Genomic DNA, 17,674 nt, shown 5'->3' with positions numbered 1-17,674 from the left:
ACTGGTAGCCAGCCAATCGCAGGGCACACGTAGAAAGACAACCATTTGTGCTCACAATCACACATTGGGACAATTTAGATCCCTCAAGCAACCTCACTGGCATATTTTTGGAACGTGGTACGAAAGCAGAGTACCCAGAGAAACCCCACACAGGCACAGGGAAAAAATGCAAACCCCACACAGGATGACTCGGGCCAGAATTGAACCCCAGAACGCTGCACTGAGGCAGACACGCGAACCGGTCTACACTGCGGCACCGAAAACGAATATTTGTCTGATGAATTAAAGATTTTACTGAATTACCAACAAAAAGTCTGGTACAGTTTTGCATTTTTACATTTGAATCAAATTAAACATTGACATCTTCGTTTCAATTTTCCAGACGCATTCAAGTTAATCTTCGGTTAAGGAATACGATTAAAATGTTAAGCTTAGGAAATAACTAAACCTACAAGTATTGAATCAATATAACATTTCTCGACCGAAAATCTATAGAGCAATAAAACATATGTCCCCATTTTAAAGATATGTTGATTCAAACTCTGGTAAAATAATAATAATAACAATAATCCTTCATCATCATTATTCATCATTTCAATGACATTTCAATGAAATGAGTCGTGTTGAATATCGTGCATTTTAACTTGAATGGCAACGGCAAAAAAAGCTGCTTTAAATGTTGACATATTTTTCTAAATATTCAAAGAAAATTTTGAAAATATATGCATTGTGGTTTCGCATTGTTTTAAGTCGAATTTAAAAACAAATTTAAAAGCCAACAACTTTTAGTTTCAGTTTCCGTGATGCATTCAATGGGTGTGGGAAGGTTCACGCGCGTTCCATGAGCGACTTAAACTTTAACAATGACTTTTAACATTTTAATAATGAGGCTCAAATTTCACTTCAACCCAAGTGTTAAGATAGCATTACGTTTTCTTTTCTTGACACTGTTTACTATTTTTTTTCCATTTTAAGATACTGTAACACATTTTGTTAGTGGTACTGACTGTTTATGCGACATTGAACTTTTCACTTATAAGATTACTTTTATTTATATATTCATTTCATTCCACGGCAGTAGACTTTATGGGTCAAAATAGTAATTTAATAAAAAATTAAAACATAGTGCCAATGTTTCCGATTGTCTACGGGACCGTACAGCCAACTCTCGCGATTGCACGGCAAACTCACGCTTTTGAGAACGCGGGATTTCGGGAGGAGCAACACAATCCCGCCAGCACCAACCGGTGTGTCTCTTTCATTCCGTAGGATCGAACTGTACCGGACAACGGTAAAAAAGTTGTCCCACAAAATCCACAGATCCATTTGACACGGGATAAACTAACAGAGGCTATTACTACTAGCCGAAGAGGGAATAGCCGTAAAAGATGTCGGAAATATTAAGCTGCGTGGAACCGGAGCGGGAAGAGCAGACCGAAATTGAAGAAGCCGGGGGAGCTGAGGTAAGATTGTTGGAATTGGGACATTGTCTCCCCTTTCAGTGTGGTGTTGTCATCCATTGTATGATTGGAATCATTCCTCATCGACTTGAACGCTTCCCACGCCCGACTTGGACTTCATTAACCGTTAGCGCCAGTTAGCTTGTGGCTAACCCACGGTAGCTGAACTTGCTAGCGCCTCGCTGCCGAAGCCATTGTTGTTCCCTAAATGTAGGACGTTGCGACAGGCACGGCCAAATGGATCGTCGTAGTGTTTTGCATTTTTCTTTTCATTTTTAGAAGAGAATTTATTTTCATATTAGCACATTCTGGCTAGTTAACAGTTAACCGATAACCGACGCTCGCCTTTGTTTCTCTTGGATGTGATACCAGTGCTGCAGTGCCTCGGACGTTTTAATTTACTTTTAAATTAACAAGCACACGAGGGGATGTTTTTAAATGTTTCCAGTGTGCTTTGTTAGAGAATTTGAAGTACATAATTTGTCATGGGTGGCCCGGTAGTCCGGTGGTTAGCACGTCGGCTTCACAGTGCAGAGGTACCGGGTTCGATTCCAGCTCCGGCCTCCCTGTGTGGAGCATGTTCTCCCCGGGCCTGCGTGGGTTTTCTCCGGGTGCTCCGGTTTCCTCCCACATTCCAAAAACATGCGTGGCAGGCTGATTGAACACTCTAAATTGTCCCTAGGTGTGAGTGCGAATGGTTGTTCGTTTCTGTGTGCCCTGTGATTGGCTGGCAACCGATTCAGGGTGTCCCCCGCCTACTGCCCGAAGACAGCTGGGATTAGGCTCCAGCACCCCCCGCCACCCTAATGAGGATCGAGCGGCTCGGAAGATGAATGAATGAAATGAATAATTTGTCATGTACAAATTTGTGTCATCAAAATGTATTTTTAATTTATCGCAGTGGTTATTATGCCGGTAACATTGCCATCTCGCGTTTTTTTGGGCCGTGAAACGCGCAAGAACAGCAAGTACAAATTCTGTACACAGCCTGCTAGTTTGTGTAGTTGTGGGCAGAGCGATCACCCCGAATGTACTGCTTTATACCTTTGCGTCATGGGTTCGAATCCCAGCCTGAGATATGTGGATGATTGATGATGATTTTTTTCAATACATGTTTAATTTTCGTACATTTTGTCGATATTCCTTGGACCAACGTCTACCCACCATTTAAACCAGGGGTGCTCAAACTTTTTGGATCGAAGATCTACTTTTCGATCAACTAACCTCCCGGGATTTACCCTTACCGGCGCGCGCACGCACACACACACACACACACATTTGAGATTTATCTGCTTTATTTTATTTTTTAAATATTTATTAGTGAAAATGAGACTGATAAGATGATTAGTGTGCAGTGTATATTAACACAAAAAATATTTACTAACATGTACAAAGACACACAAATGGTTGTTTGTTTGTTTTCTTCTCGACACTCCTCGGATCTACTTGGGACCTGTCTTAGATCTACCGGTAGATCAGGATCTACCTAATGGGCGCCCCTGATTTAAACAAATGCTTAAATCCAGTATTTCTAAATGTCATGGAATGTGGTTAGGAACTTGCACCTCACGCGAAGTAATGAACAAACTGATTAAAACAACCTTGTTACTCAGGGATACAAGGTGCATTCGTCCATTGGTCTCTCCGGCACAGCAATTCCTAAACACATTTGTGTGCTATTGTGTTTTGTTTTTACATAGGAAAAGTCAGACTCGGATGCCGGCAAAGAGTCGTCCTCCGATGCAGGACCTGATGGACAAGATGCTTCCTCTTCCTCCTCCACGAAAACCAAAGAATCTGCTCCAGGTTATGAAGAGAAAGTGGTGAGCACTTTTGGTTTCAATTCAACGATAAAACCTGTCTGACATTATTTATGGAATAACCCGGTCTTCTTTGTGCCCGTGTAGAAAACGGACCGTACCAACAGATTCGACTACCTGTTGAAGCAAACCGAGCTGTTTGCTCACTTCATTCAGCCCGCCGCACAGAAGACTCCCACGTCCCCCCTAAAGATGAAGCCCGGGCGTCCTCGCATTAAGAAAGACGAGAAGCAGAATTTGTTGTCTGCTGGAGAGTGAGTATCCAATAATATGGTCAGGTTTGATCACATTTTGAAAACATTTATTTCCCCTGCAGAAAGTAGTGGAAGTTGGTCAAGCTGTGGTAATTATAAATCCCATATTAACTGTGCTGCACTATGTTTTAAAACGAGATTTAACAATGTTTATCATTTTATAAGTAGGCCGACATGCAGAAGAAATAGTGATGCATGTAGATTCAGTGGGCAAAATGCGCATTTTTTTTTGGTTTTAGCTCTCTGCAATCACTCTGCCATCCGCTATCCGATTGCATCAGCCATTACTAGGCACCATTCCCGAATTGTAGCTTTAGCCATATTGTACTAAGCAGCCAGTACAGGGATGCTTGTATTCGTTCCCGTGTTACCCTGACGACGCCATAAATTGTAGTTCTGCTTCCTCACTTGTTTTCTCTCAGCAATCGTCATCGCCGCACCGAGCAAGAGGAAGATGAGGAGCTGTTGAGTGAGAGTACCAAGACCACAAACGTCTGCACCCGCTTCGACGACTCGCCATCGTGTAAGTGCTCACCTCTCGATCGACGGAAAGGAAGTATTTCTATGCTGGAGTTTGCTTTCCCGTGCAGACGTCAAAACAGGAAAGATGAGAGACTATCAGGTCCGCGGTCTGAACTGGCTTATCTCTCTGTACGAAAACGGAATCAACGGCATCCTCGCCGATGAAATGGTAAGTGCTTTCTCACAAATGTATCATTTCATCGTGAGGCGGGACTGAATCGAAACGGATTGCTGTGCCATCAGGGTTTGGGAAAGACCCTCCAGACAATTTCCTTGCTGGGCTACATGAAGCACTACAGGAACATCCCCGGACCGCACATGGTGCTGGTGCCCAAGTCCACCTTGTACAACTGGATGAACGAGTTCAAGCGCTGGGTGCCATCACTGCGAGCGGTCTGCCTCATTGGAGACAGAAATGAGAGGGTCTGTCATGTCACCGTTTTACCATTCTTCTTTTGAAATGATTCAGGGGGAAATGACCAAATTTCATGAGAGTAGAGATATGATCAGGCCAAAAAAATCCAGCCTGGCCCGCGGGTATTAAAGCCCGACCAATTAACTTGAGTTGCAGGCCCGAGCCTGAAGCAAACCCAAAATTTCGTATTTCATTTATGAGGACTCTGGAGTAGGAGGGGTGATTTATGATAACAAATTAAAGCCTGTCTTTTGTAATGAAATCTAAGTTAAACAAGACTGTATAAACATTTACATCTTTTATATTTCTATTTCTGCAGAGGGTACATTAACCAACAATTTCCCATCATTGACAGATTTTTTTAAGAGTTCACGGGAAAAACTTAAGGCCGTCCGTCATTTTGACGGGTTGAAAATTGGGCCATGCACCACAGCAGCAATATGTCCTTAAGAATCTAGCACAGCACTTTAAGAGAGAGAAGCAGCGAGACAAAGAAGAACAAAGGCGGGTGGATAATAGACAGATATAAAGGAGTTCTTTGATTTGTATGCAAGAGTTTAGTACAGTATGTGTTGTGATGAGGCGACTTCTGTTTATTTTATTTATTTATTTATGTTTGCGAACCACGGTCTCTCGTGGCCAAAACTATTCACGGCCTCGAAAGGGCTCAGCGCACTGTGACGTTTGGGTAGCAACATCACAGTGCGTTGTTATATATTTATTTTTAAAAAGTCAGCGAGAGAAACCCGACCCAAACCAATGATTGATATTTTAGGCCGAAATTCGGGTCGGGTTGGGTTCGGGCTTCAGATCTTACCTCTCTACATGAGAGTAAACTTTTAGTTGTAAAATCACAATGTTAATCTCATAAAAATGATCATTTTTTCCACATTCTATCCTGAATGTTAGTACAATCCTTTGCTCATGTAAAATGACATTTTGTTTTGTGTCATTATTCTGGTAATTCTGCAACTTCCTCATAATGCCCCTCACCCAGAAAATAACCACTTTTGTCCTGTAAAAAAATCCTACAATAATGTTGTTTCTCTTATGCAATGACAAAAAAAATATTTGAAAATCATGCAAAAGGTCCAAAACTCTTCCATCCGTTTTGCAGACGGCTCTCATCCGAGACGTGTTGCTGCCAGGCGAATGGGACGTGTGCGTGACCTCGTACGAGATGCTCATCATCGAAAAGGCGGTGTTCAAGAAATTCAACTGGCGCTACCTGGTCATCGATGAAGCCCACAGAATCAAGAACGAGAAGTCCAAAGTACGCGTTCCCCAAATCTACCCACTTTCGGTGACGAAAAGGATCCCCAAATACTAAGGAATTTTTTTTTGCAGTTGTCAGAGATTGTGCGAGAATTCAAGACCACCAATCGCCTGCTGCTGACCGGCACGCCACTCCAGAACAACCTGCACGAGCTGTGGGCCCTGCTCAACTTCCTGCTCCCCGACGTCTTCAATTCATCAGAGGTGTGCGATTTAATCCCAGTTCTTTTAATCATATTTACAACAATACCTAATTTGTCGCATCTGGATCTTTAAGGACTTTGACTCTTGGTTTGACACCAACAATTGCTTAGGCGATCAGAAACTGGTGGAGCGCCTTCATACGGTATGTTGTGAATTTGTTTTATAAAAAAGTGTGTGTGTGTGTGTGTGTGTGTAGTATTTGCTTATTTTTTTAACCATATTCTCAATATTTTTCTTGTATTCTTGCAAGTAGGTGCTCCGCCCTTTCCTGCTCCGTCGCATAAAAGCTGATGTGGAGAAAACACTGCTGCCCAAGAAGGAGATCAAGATGTATGTGGGACTCAGTAAAATGCAGCGAGAATGGTAAGTACCCTTGAGGTAGATGTTATTGTTTGTTTGTTTTTAAAGGGGCAGTCAACCCAAAAATGTTCTTTACAATAAAATGTTCTGTGCGCCCTGAGCAACTGTGGTGTCATTTACCGTCGACAGCAAGTGGCAAAATGGCCACCCCGTGAGATGGACCAAAACGGGTGGATTTTATTGCATAGAACATATTGTGATGACAAATTTTGGGTTGACTTCCTATTTACACAAAACACAGCTCATTTTAAACCACGGTGGTCTTAAAAAAATCACTGACCAATGTTTCCATAAGGTATACCAAAATTCTGATGAAGGACATCGACATCCTGAACTCTGCCGGCAAGATGGACAAAATGCGCCTGCTCAACGTGCTCATGCAGCTGCGCAAGTGCTGCAACCACCCGTACTTGTTCGACGGCGCCGAGCCCGGCCCCCCTTACACCACCGATCTCCACCTGGTGGTCAACAGCGGCAAGATGGTGGTGCTGGACAAGCTTCTGCCCAAGATGAAAGAGCAGGGTAAGTCGGAGGTCTCCCTGGACAGTGCAACAGGGCCTGGAACAAAACGGAGCTATCAGAGTTGCAGCTGTGAAAAAAAAAGTGATTGACTATTTCTCCTCCAGGCTCACGTGTGCTCATCTTCAGCCAGATGACCAGGGTGCTGGACATTTTGGAGGACTACTGCATGTGGAGGAACTACGGCTACTGTCGTCTGGACGGTCAGACGCCGCACGAGGAGAGACAGGTACGCCGTGCACTGCACTGTTTGCAGTTTTGAGACGCTGTGACCTTTAAAATAAAAGGAGGGGTGCACGTTTTTAGATCTCCATCAACGCCTACAACGAGCCCAACAGCAGCAAGTTCATCTTCATGCTGAGCACCAGAGCCGGCGGCCTCGGGATTAACCTGGCGACCGCGGACGTCGTCATCCTCTACGACTCGGACTGGAACCCTCAAGTGGACCTCCAGGCTATGGTGAGTGCTCCCTGAGCTTATTTCAACATGAACAACAAGCGGCGTTGGTCGTCAGTCTCTTGTCCCGCAACGCAGGATCGAGCTCATAGGATCGGGCAGCTGAAACAGGTCCGCGTCTTCCGTTTCATCACGGAGAACACGGTGGAAGAGCGAATTGTGGAGAGGGCTGAGATGAAGCTGCGCCTGGATTCCATCGTCATTCAGCAAGGCACAACACAATTTTTTTTCTTACGTCAGTGGGGGCTGGTTAGAAATGAACAAGTGAGGGGGTATATCTATCTATATATATATATTGCGCATCGTCCCGCACGCGGTCTGTCCTTCCGTCTGTCCCTTTTCAAAACGTACCTACTTCACCGCGCCGCCACTGCGCCGCTCAGGCAGTGGCTCACTACGATCGCGCGGGCATCTTAGCGAAAAAATGTTGTCTACCCACAAGCATTGCAATAAAATTGTTAGTTATTTAGGAGAGCTAAACATCTCTTTATTTTCGCGGTAAGCAATGAAGATGAACAAAAAGTTGAACCAAGCAACAACACTTTTGTGGGCCGAAGGCTCACCTTACCAGCCTTCCGCAGGAACTAGCTGATGAGCCGCCCGGAGGGCAGCGAACCAGCTAGTACATTATAACTGACGGCAAAATTAAATGTGATGTAAAGTAGCACAATTGAACGTAATAACACGCGACATCAACATGCGACACTCCAATAAAATGTGTGTACGTATCCAAATATGATGAATTTTAAAATGACAAGTTAATTTATTAAAGTTCTATTTTTTTCCCTCCGATTATGGATGAATCCAGGAAGTAGTTTTTGCATCATCCGCCAGGGTGCCTGAAGAATCTCCAAATCTCTTGAATTGCATTTATTCAAGAATCTAAAAACAAGGTCTTAAATTAGCATTGAAATGTCTTACATCGAGCTTTCAAAAGTCTCAAAAAATGTCCATGCATAAACAGCAGGATTTTATCATTGTGAATAAATTACAATTCTTTAAGATTATTTACAGAATGACTCAAACGTCATGCAATCACAACAGCAGAACCAACGAAATGGGGATGCGTTTTTAGTTGGGACTCATATATGGGCACTTTGCACAACATGGGCAACTTTGGAATGTTGAGAAGTGGGTCTTCAATTTAATTTCAGATGGAATTAACAAGTCTCAAATTCCATCCAGTCATCATGGCTGTTTCTTCATCACAACAGGGCGACTTGTGGATCCGAGCGCCAACAAGCTGGGCAAAGACGAGATGCTCTCGATCATCCGGCACGGCGCCACGCACGTCTTTGCCTCCAAGGAGAGCGAGATCACAGACGATGATATCGACGCCATCCTGGAGAGGGGCGAGAGGAAGGTGAGTCCTCGAACAAGCGCCGCCACGTAATGCTGCCCGCGCACGTTTTGGTTGATGTTTGATTACCCGGCCACCAGACGATGGAGATGAAGGAGAAGCTGTCCTCCCTCGGCGAGAGCTCGTTGAGGAACTTCACCATGGACACGGAGAACAGCAGCGTGTACACATTTGAGGGGGAAGACTACAGAGAGAAGAAAAAGGTGCAGAAAAACTGCCAAAACATTTCCTTTTCACAATATAAAAACTCAATGCTTCATCTCAGCCTCCTTCTGCTCTTGCTCCGTCAGGTCATCACCAACTGGATCGAGCCTCCCAAGAGAGAGAGGAAGGCCAATTACGCCGTCGACGCCTACTTCAGAGAAGCCCTCCGAGTCAGCGAGCCCAAAGCACCAAAAGTAAAACCAATATGGAATTACTTTCAAACTGTGCTGCACTCTAAAAATACATGGGCAAAACAAACCCAAATATTGGCAACAAAAAAAAAACCAAACAACCCCATTTTGTGGGTTGCTTTGTGAGCTATTTATTTGAAAACAAGCCAGATTTAATTTGAAACATTGATTTAAAAAGTGAGGTCAGCGTGGTCCAAGTAACTCAGTCCTTTTTGATTCCTACCAGAGTTTTTTTTTTTTAACCAAGTGTTTTCTGTTTGAAAGGAAGCACCTTTTCATCACTCCTACACCCGATGACATAAAAGTTCTAGAACTACAGTAAGCAATGTTTCAATTTGCTTCCACTCCACCCTTCAGGCTCCCCGTCCGCCCAAGCAGCCCAATGTCCAAGACTTCCAGTTCTTTCCCCCACGTCTCTTTGAGCTCCTTGAAAAGGAAATCCTCTTCTACCGAAAGACAATTGGCTACAAGGTAACTCATCTTACTTGCCACACAAACCTGTGATTTTTTTTTTAATTATTATTTTTTTAATAACACAAGCGTGTCCCTTTAGGTGCCACGCAATCCGGAAATGCCCAACTCTGCTCAGGTTCAGAAGGAGGAGCAAGCCAAGATTGACGAGGCCGAAGCCTTGACGGAGGAGGAGCTGGAGGAGAAGGAGAATCTTCTGCAGCAGGTACCCGAGTACTCACCCAACACACCGGTAACCCCTTACAGGCCGTCTTTCTTTTCGCTATTTGATGTCAACTTGATGGACTCTAAAGGAGAAATTCAACAAAAGTGACAGAACAGAGTCGTGAAGTTTGACTCTCACCTCTCCTCGCACTGCTGATGATGTCATTTTGTGTGTCCATCTTGTGATACTACCGCGGTCATCTTTGTTCTCCATATGGCTGAAGTGCCTTTGACAAAGAACTTTTTGTTGACCTAATTCCCCATTACACAGTTGTACCTTTTCTACCTGACGGCGACATATTGAAGTCCTCCTGATGTGCCCGTTATTCAAAGCCCCTTTGAAGTTTTTGTTCCCCCTCCTCTTGAGCAGGGATTCACCATTTGGAACAAGCGCGACTTCAACCAGTTCATCAAAGCCAACGAGAAGTGGGGACGCGACGACATCGAGAACATCGCCAGGGAGGTGGAGGGTAAAACGCCGGAGGAAGTCATGGAGTATTCCGGTAATGTCCATTTCCACTCCCAAGTTGTTCTCGTTGCTCGTCCTCGTGTGTGACGTTAATTGTGCGCTGCGTTCCCCAGCTGTGTTCTGGGAGCGCTGCAACGAGCTGCAGGACATCGAGAAGATCATGGCTCAGATCGAGCGAGGTGAGGCCAGGATCCAGAGGAGGATCAGCATTAAAAAGGCCCTGGACTCCAAGGTAGGTAGTAGCAAGCAGAATCACCTCATGGGACACTGAATGTCTTTCACAATTCAAATCTCGTCTGTTTTATATGGCATGCTTTTTTACCTTACGCCTCAAGAATTACAGCACATTTGTCGGGCTTTATTTTGTCTTGCTGAAATGAGCCTCTTTTGAGTAGTATGAAAGTTTGACAACCGGAGACAGGGCTACCAAAATGACACAAGCGGCTTGTTCTTGGGGAAGCAAAGCCAAGACTGCCAAAAAAATGAGCACTCGTTAAAAGGAATTGCAATTTCACTCATGGAGGTAGCCCTTCTTCGTATGCTGATCCATGCATGTGGCGCATACAGCACACACACACACACACATTTCTAAACACAATCACATATATATTACGCGTATCAGAATGTAATTGGAGCTGTAAAACTGCTGTTGAAAAATAAAATGGATGACAACACTTGCCGGTTTGACGGGTTTTCTGTGGTTTTAAAACATCAATAACCACTTTTACTGTCTGTCACCGTGGGTAATCATCCCTTTTTTATGGGCACGTCAAAGCAAGCCACAATATGATTGACTGCTTGCGCCATAGTTGCGCTTCTTTGACGTTCATTGTCTCCAATTAACTCCCCCCACCTCTCCTTCTCATGTCAAGTCATGAGGGACACATGGGTGGGTTCTAAAAATAGCTCACCGTAAAGACATACTGTGGTTTACCAAGAAACGGTCACATTTATTTAAACCTCACATGATACCTGTTTCTTCTGTATTCAATATATTTTGCTGGAAAATATTGGGAGGAAAATACCCTCTCAAACTGAGCTGTACCCCATCGAATCAAATCGCAATTCCACTGAGTCAAACCGAATCTCATAGTTTGGCTTTAAAATCCAGCACTCCTTAAAATCGCACCGCATGTATTGAGATAGGCGTTGGAGCGATACACACTCATAAAAATAACCCCAATATTGGTCATTTTTGGGGTCCAGCAGTGTTATTGTTGTATCGTTATGCTGTACATCCAGTCAGTTGTGAATGCAGCTCATGACCGGTTGAGCATCTTCACCCGTCGTCCTCTCCCGTTTCCAGATCGGCCGCTACAAGGCGCCCTTCCACCAGCTGCGCATCTCCTACGGCACCAACAAAGGCAAGAACTATACGGAGGAGGAGGACCGCTTCCTCATCTGCATGCTGCACAAGCTGGGCTTCGACAAGGAGAGCGTGTACGACGAGCTGCGTCAGTGCATCCGCAACTCGCCGCAGTTCCGCTTCGACTGGTTCCTCAAGTCCAGGACCGCCATGGTGAGCAAACATTTTCCTTCGTCCCCCGCGCTCACTCTGCCGCCGCCGATGTTGAGATATGCCATTGTGTGCGGCTGCAGGAGCTGCAGAGACGATGCAACACGCTCATCACGCTCATTGAGAGGGAGAACATGGAGCTGGAGGAGCGGGAGAAGGCAGAAAAGAAGAAGAGGGGGCCAAAGACGAGCTCAGTAAGTGGAGCGACGCAATACATGGCGACTGAAATCACATGTTGCTAAGTGCGGCCTTCAGGGTCAGAATTTTCAAACATTTCCGAATATTAACTTTTATCAACTCAACATAAAACGGAGAGTTGCAACCCCCAAACGTGCCGAAATAACTGCTGTGCTAGCTTAATGCTAACACTGATTAGAATCTGATTAACCCTTTCAGCAAGTGTTTCAACCCAAATGGTGGTTCAGTGGCAATATGTAGACGGAAAATTAAACAGTCATATACTCTTTATCTTCTGCATAGACCGAATAATATAAACGCCGCACTGATGAGCTCAGAGAGGAGTTTGGTGAATCCTACATTTCGGATTTTTCCAAACTGGGATGAGGGGAATTATAAAACAAGCTGGGTAACAGCTTGTTTTATATGTGTGCCTGCTGAGCTTTTTCCCGAAAAGAAATGTGAATTTTCTGCCATCCTTTATTAATTCTGGTTCCATTCCATTGCTGAAATGCTCGGTAATGCCAAACTGTCCTTGTTTTGCTGGGGGGCAAAAATCTGAATCGCTTCTCCTCCTCCCATTTAGGCCCAGAAACGGAAGCCAGAAGGAACCTCGGACGGTCGCGGACGTCGGAAAAAGCTGAAGTTGTGAAGGCAACCTCTCATTCATATGTACAGAGCGCCATCGCTAACCAAGCCGCAACCACAACTACAACAGTCGTTTATGTGCGTTTGCTCACTGTGTCGAAGTTCCTAATAGACTGTATTATTTAGGTTCTAGCAAGTCTTCTGCCTTGTTGTTGTTTACTGAAACACTGCGGCAGTGCTGGTTTTATTTTTTATTTTTTTTACTCGTACTTATTGGAAATTGTATTTATGCCTGTTGGTTGTACCACATTCCAATGTTCCTTCTTTATCTCCCTGCAATCTAGGTGTATTCTTTCTCAAATAAAGATCTTTTTTTTTAAATAAAATAAACTTGTGCACTGTGGTAAATGAGATGAACCTATGTAGCAGCAGATTTTTAAAAAGTAGTTTGTGCATCCAAACCTTTGTAGTCTAAAAATCATGTCACTTATTTCATGTATACCGTACTCTTTGTGTATGGTAACGTGCATTTCAATGTTTGGGTCAAGATTTTTACCCCCAGCTGAAAAGGTTAGGAAACCCTGCCACTGACATGCATGCCGAACATTTGATTCAGTGATTCTTTTTCCATACCACTAGAGAGAGCCAAAGAATCACAATTTATTCTAGTACAACCCAAAATGCCCACAAAAATATTAATTATGTTTCTATCATAAGAAGAAACAAAGCAATTTCAATATGGCACATTGAGATGGTTTAGCATCTGGTTTCCGCCACGATCTCAACAATTTTATTCAAAAATATGAACTCCATTTTGCATAGAGAAAGAAGAATGATATCTACAAACCTTGATACTGAGTATGTGTACGTGTAGTGACATAAAACAATCATTTATCACATTAGCATTCAAAGAGGTCATCTTCCACTAACATTCATTCCAAGTCAATGTGACACAGTCAAATGCCTTAATTATAATAAATTTTAAAAAAACACACAGTAAACTTGAAAATTCTGTCATGTCATTAAAATAGAGGCTGCCTGAGCTGATTCCATGAAGTTAGCATTTGTTTTTGGGGTTTTTTTGCCTTTCATGCATTTTCAAACACAATGACAAACAAACAAAAGGAGAGAGGGGAGCTTTTACAAGTAAATAGGCTAAAAAGGGGTAACTGCAGACATCCATTGCTCCACGACCCGCACGGTATATCCAAGGGTGGCCCTATAATTGGGCCCCCATGCACGTCAACAAACAACCTCAGGAAATGTTAACCCTAAAAAACATCATATACAGTGAATAAGATGACATCACAGCCCTGGGTAATAAAGTATGTAGAAGGGATACATCTTTGACTGACTTGGAGCTCTTTGTATGTTGGGAAGAATCTACAATATGCTTTGACTGGGTGATTTGAAAATCTTCACCGCATGTGCATATTTACTGAATTTATATTTGTAACCAATATTACCAGTAAACATATTTGTAATTAATCAACGGTCAACGGTTCAAACATTTATAGTGACACCCCACCCTTGTGAAGTTGCCCTCTGTAGAATAGATGCCGTGTCTGTTTGTAATATCGGATGTGTGTGCCATTTGTTGGTAGTGGCCAGTGGAGGAGGTGGGGTGGATCGGCGGTGTCAATTACTCGCAGTTCTTAGTTATTCTCGTCCGGGCACTCTCTCTAACCACCGTGAATCGTATTTATTTGATTGTATGTACAAATGAAAAGAATTTTGAAACCACTGCAAGAGTAAATGATTATAAACAAAAGAAAAACTGCAAAAAAATTGGATCTGGTACTGTTTTCAGTGCTGCATAAGTTGGGACATGAAGGCACAGTGGTGGAGGAGACTACTACAGTCAATGGGTGGGGAGGAAGCGAGGCCAGTGGATGCGGCATCCCGCCTCTAGACCTCTGAACTATCCAAGCCACCCCACATCCTGGTGGAGCCTCGGTTGTAGGCGGTGGACGATGAGCTGGCATAGGGTGGGAACTGCTTCTTTTCCTTCTTTTTGCGCCACAACAGCAGCACCACGACGGTGGCGATCAGACAGGCCAGGATGATCAAACCCACCAGGCCCACGATCATGGGTAGGATGGAGCTGTCCGGGGCCTCCCCACCGGAGCTCCCCACTAAGGGGCGCTCGAGCGCAGGCTCGCGCTCCAATCCCAGGGACCAGGGCTGGCGCTGGCTGACCACCACGCGGTCGGATCGGTCCAGGGCGATGTGCTGGATGTTGGTGCCACGGTTGTTTTCAGTGCCGATGTCCCGGGCGATGGCCGGGCTGGAGACAACGGGGGTGGCACGGCGCTGACGTCGGAGAGCAGCGTCCGGAGCGGCAGACAGGCTATAGTGGAGCATGTCCACGCTCCGCTTTCCGCGGTTGGCGTTCTCTCTGGAGCGCACGGTGTAGATGGTGTGAATATACCACTCCCGGCCTGCGGCCACCTGCATATCAGAAACACGCTTGAACTGGACGCACTGTCAATTGTCTACAGCAAGTTTTTCTATACAGGCACGTACAGCGGTGCCTTCAAAGAAAGGTTCCATTTCTTGAAATGAATGGGAATGCCATAATCCCAGACAAAAAAAAAGTTATTTCTCTCTGTAATATTGCATTGATAAAACCATGGAGTAATAACTTAATTAAATAACATGCGAAGCAAGTGTGCATCATTATTTAATGCAGCAATCCAATTCAGTGTGCTGGTCCTCATGGTGAGCACACTTTGGTCACTGAGGCGGCAATACTGTGAAATATATTCATCCAGGCTTAAACAAAGCAAAATAGACTTCTGCTACTTCTCAGTAAGTCATTTTAGTAATTTTTCAGTTTCACAAATTTACTTTACCCATGTGAAATTTTGACTTTTTGAAATGAATGTGAACAATCCGAACCTGGAATAGTGGCGTTGAGGAGAGGGTGAAGCCGTCGGAACCCGGTTGTTTGACTAAAGGCAGAGCTCCAGCTGTGTCGTGAGCCAAAGTGGCCTTGAAATCAATGTCACCAAACGCTGTCGCCTGAGTTTCTGGCTGGGCCTTGTCCTGAAAAGCGACAAGAAGAAAATTATTCTATGAGCAGCATAAAAATATTTTGCTGTGTGGAGTTTGCCAAAGTTCACTGAAAACTACAATTCACAAACGCTTTCACATTCTTTTTTACAAAAATGTGCAAGCTCGGCCGAGATGAACATTTCGTCCCTTGGGTCGAAGTGATAGTTCAACCCATCCGCCATATTGTATGTGGCTTTAATCTTAAAATATAAATTCGGCAAATAATATCCTAAAACTGAGTGAGGATTACATCATACAATCATAAACAACAATTAGTTATCAATCCAGTGTGTTTTTACTTGATGATACCTCTCCAAAGAGGATGCCTATTCGCAATTTGCTTCACACTGCCACATCCAATACGGCTGCGACGTCAACGTAGTCAGGTAAGCGTCTTTGTATATGTGTAACAAGGCCAGTTAAAAAAAAAAAACTTACTGTCCTGCACTACTGTATCATAATTACAATAATCTATAAAATTATGAATACCTGACGTGTTCTTTTGCTATATCCGCCATTTCAAAGAGTGCAACAAAATAGTTTATGTGTTCCCCTATTTCAATAATTAACGTGGTACTGCCTCCTTTTTTCTTGATGTACGAGGGGAGGTAAGCATCTAGAGCTCTAAAAAACTTTTGTTTTCATTTACAAGTTTCAGTATTATAATACATTGCTGATCCATATAACTTGTGCAGAAGCATGCTGTATCACTCTAATTGATGGGAAGACATTGTTTTCTGCTATTTTCGTCAGGTATGGTGTGTTATGTGTGGGCCTTATTCTCTAGATTGTCTGAGGACTAGTTTACAGATTCACTCATTGATTCAGTGTTTCATAAAACGGTATGTTAGAGCTATTGTAAACTATGGTGTGTCTTTCTCTGGGTCTCTGCAACGTAAATTTGCCCCTCCATGTCCCTGAACAAAATACTGAAAAAATTAAGAAATCCAGATTCATACCAGGATCTTAAATCTGTAGAGCAGAGAGGGGGAATCGGCCAGGCAGCCGTACTCCTTATTGGTGGGGTTATATTTGGGAACATAGCCGTCGGCTCCGGTGCACAGGAACACTTTCTCAATGCTGCAAGAGAAAGAGTCACCCAGGTTCTGCACCGGGTCCACCATCACCCGGCCATAGATCGACGAGCCTACAAAGACCAGAAATGTTTATTTGTTGGCCGCATCAGCCCCAATGCTAGTGAAAATCCATCAGGTGCGAGTTGCGGTACCTTCTGAAAAGGCGGCATCGGTGCCCTCCCCGAAGCCCATCGAGCCATCCGATAACCAGAGCTCCTTCTTGGAAAGTAGGAACATCTGTGTGTTGAGGCTAAACTCTGCCGCTACCGGGTCGCTCACCTGATGGGAAAAACCACCATCGGGAATCAAATTCTTACAAAAGGAAGCCAGCCGCAAAACTTTTTCTTCTTTGAAGAACAGTTTTGCAAATCAATGACTTCATTTTGAAGAGCAACTTTCTAATTTTGAGGTGCCATTTTTTGCAAGTCAATCCCAGGGAGCAAGGATCAGTGACGTAAGCGAATTGCAGCACTTTAACGTATGTGTCCTGTGCAGCAAAGGTTTTTCAGGTCTTATTTCGAGCCTCGGGAAGAATTTGATTGAAGAGCAGTTTACCTGCTGGAAGCGTATGTCTATGTCAAAAGTCAGAGGCTCCCTCGGATGGCACACGGGAGGGATGCTGAACTCTCCGTTGGGCGAGGCAATACAGGGGACCAGTTTCACTGTGTACGTCCCAGAGTAATCCCGCACCTAAAGCATAGGCAAAATCATTCCGTTCGCTTTTTAATATCTACATACATCATTTTCCAAAAGTTAGGGCTCGCTATTCGACTTCCGGCTGACATCTCAAGATGAACCTAAAATGCGCTAAAAGCTTTTACCTTTTCCAAACTTGTGAATCCGCATGTCGTAACTCGCAGTTTTCCGACAACGAGCCGAGCACCAGAATTCACAAGAATGGACCAATAATTTTCTCGATTCGGTAAAAATGGATATTTAAGAGTCGTCTTGATGATGTATTCTAGACGCTACGTCAAACAATTGATCAATCGTACCAGACCAACTTCCTGTTCGAGAAACGTTGAGCGGTTGAATGTCCGCATTCAAAAGTTTCTAATTAAATCCACCTGTGAAGT

The 17,674-nt window shown here is 44.0% G+C and overlaps 2 protein-coding genes across 3 annotated transcripts in view; one reads left to right on the top strand and one right to left on the bottom strand.

The window, feature by feature from the left end:
* The first annotated feature begins 1,186 nt into the window (after positions 1 to 1,186).
* Positions 1,187 to 12,855, top strand: smarca5 (SWI/SNF related, matrix associated, actin dependent regulator of chromatin, subfamily a, member 5). Of its 2 annotated transcripts, XM_052083610.1 has the most exons (24): positions 1,187 to 1,463; positions 3,161 to 3,283; positions 3,368 to 3,534; positions 3,957 to 4,057; positions 4,125 to 4,225; positions 4,300 to 4,479; positions 5,589 to 5,744; positions 5,819 to 5,950; positions 6,024 to 6,092; positions 6,204 to 6,313; positions 6,606 to 6,832; positions 6,937 to 7,058; positions 7,136 to 7,288; positions 7,364 to 7,496; positions 8,500 to 8,648; positions 8,726 to 8,848; positions 8,936 to 9,043; positions 9,398 to 9,511; positions 9,594 to 9,716; positions 10,086 to 10,218; positions 10,298 to 10,416; positions 11,491 to 11,703; positions 11,784 to 11,894; positions 12,464 to 12,855. In XM_052083610.1, the coding sequence occupies exons 1-24, from the start codon at positions 1,389 to 1,391 to the stop codon at positions 12,527 to 12,529; spliced, it is 3,108 nt and encodes a 1,035-aa protein (XP_051939570.1). In that variant the 5' UTR covers positions 1,187 to 1,388; the 3' UTR covers positions 12,530 to 12,855. The 2 variants fall into 2 exon arrangements, with proteins under 2 accessions (XP_051939570.1, XP_051939569.1); XM_052083609.1 differs by having other exon boundaries at positions 8,726 to 9,043.
* A 341-nt stretch (positions 12,856 to 13,196) lies between these two features.
* The window catches only part of frem3 (Fras1 related extracellular matrix 3), a 30,241-nt gene continuing 25,763 nt past the window's right edge, over positions 13,197 to 17,674 (bottom strand). The window contains exons 20-24 of the mRNA XM_052083594.1: positions 17,154 to 17,288; positions 16,751 to 16,877; positions 16,482 to 16,669; positions 15,367 to 15,513; positions 13,197 to 14,916 (exon numbers count right to left, since the gene is read on the bottom strand). Coding sequence (XP_051939554.1) covers positions 14,374 to 14,916; positions 15,367 to 15,513; positions 16,482 to 16,669; positions 16,751 to 16,877; positions 17,154 to 17,288 — 1,140 coding nt within the window. The 3' untranslated portion in view covers positions 13,197 to 14,373. The remainder of the gene's footprint in view (positions 14,917 to 15,366; positions 15,514 to 16,481; positions 16,670 to 16,750; positions 16,878 to 17,153; positions 17,289 to 17,674) is intronic.

Source organism: Hippocampus zosterae, chromosome 13, assembly GCF_025434085.1.
Source record: "Hippocampus zosterae strain Florida chromosome 13, ASM2543408v3, whole genome shotgun sequence".
NCBI lineage: Eukaryota > Metazoa > Chordata > Actinopteri > Syngnathiformes > Syngnathidae > Hippocampus > Hippocampus zosterae.
The sequence above is the reverse complement of the archived record's forward strand: the minus strand, read 5'-3'. Positions and strand labels throughout refer to the sequence as shown.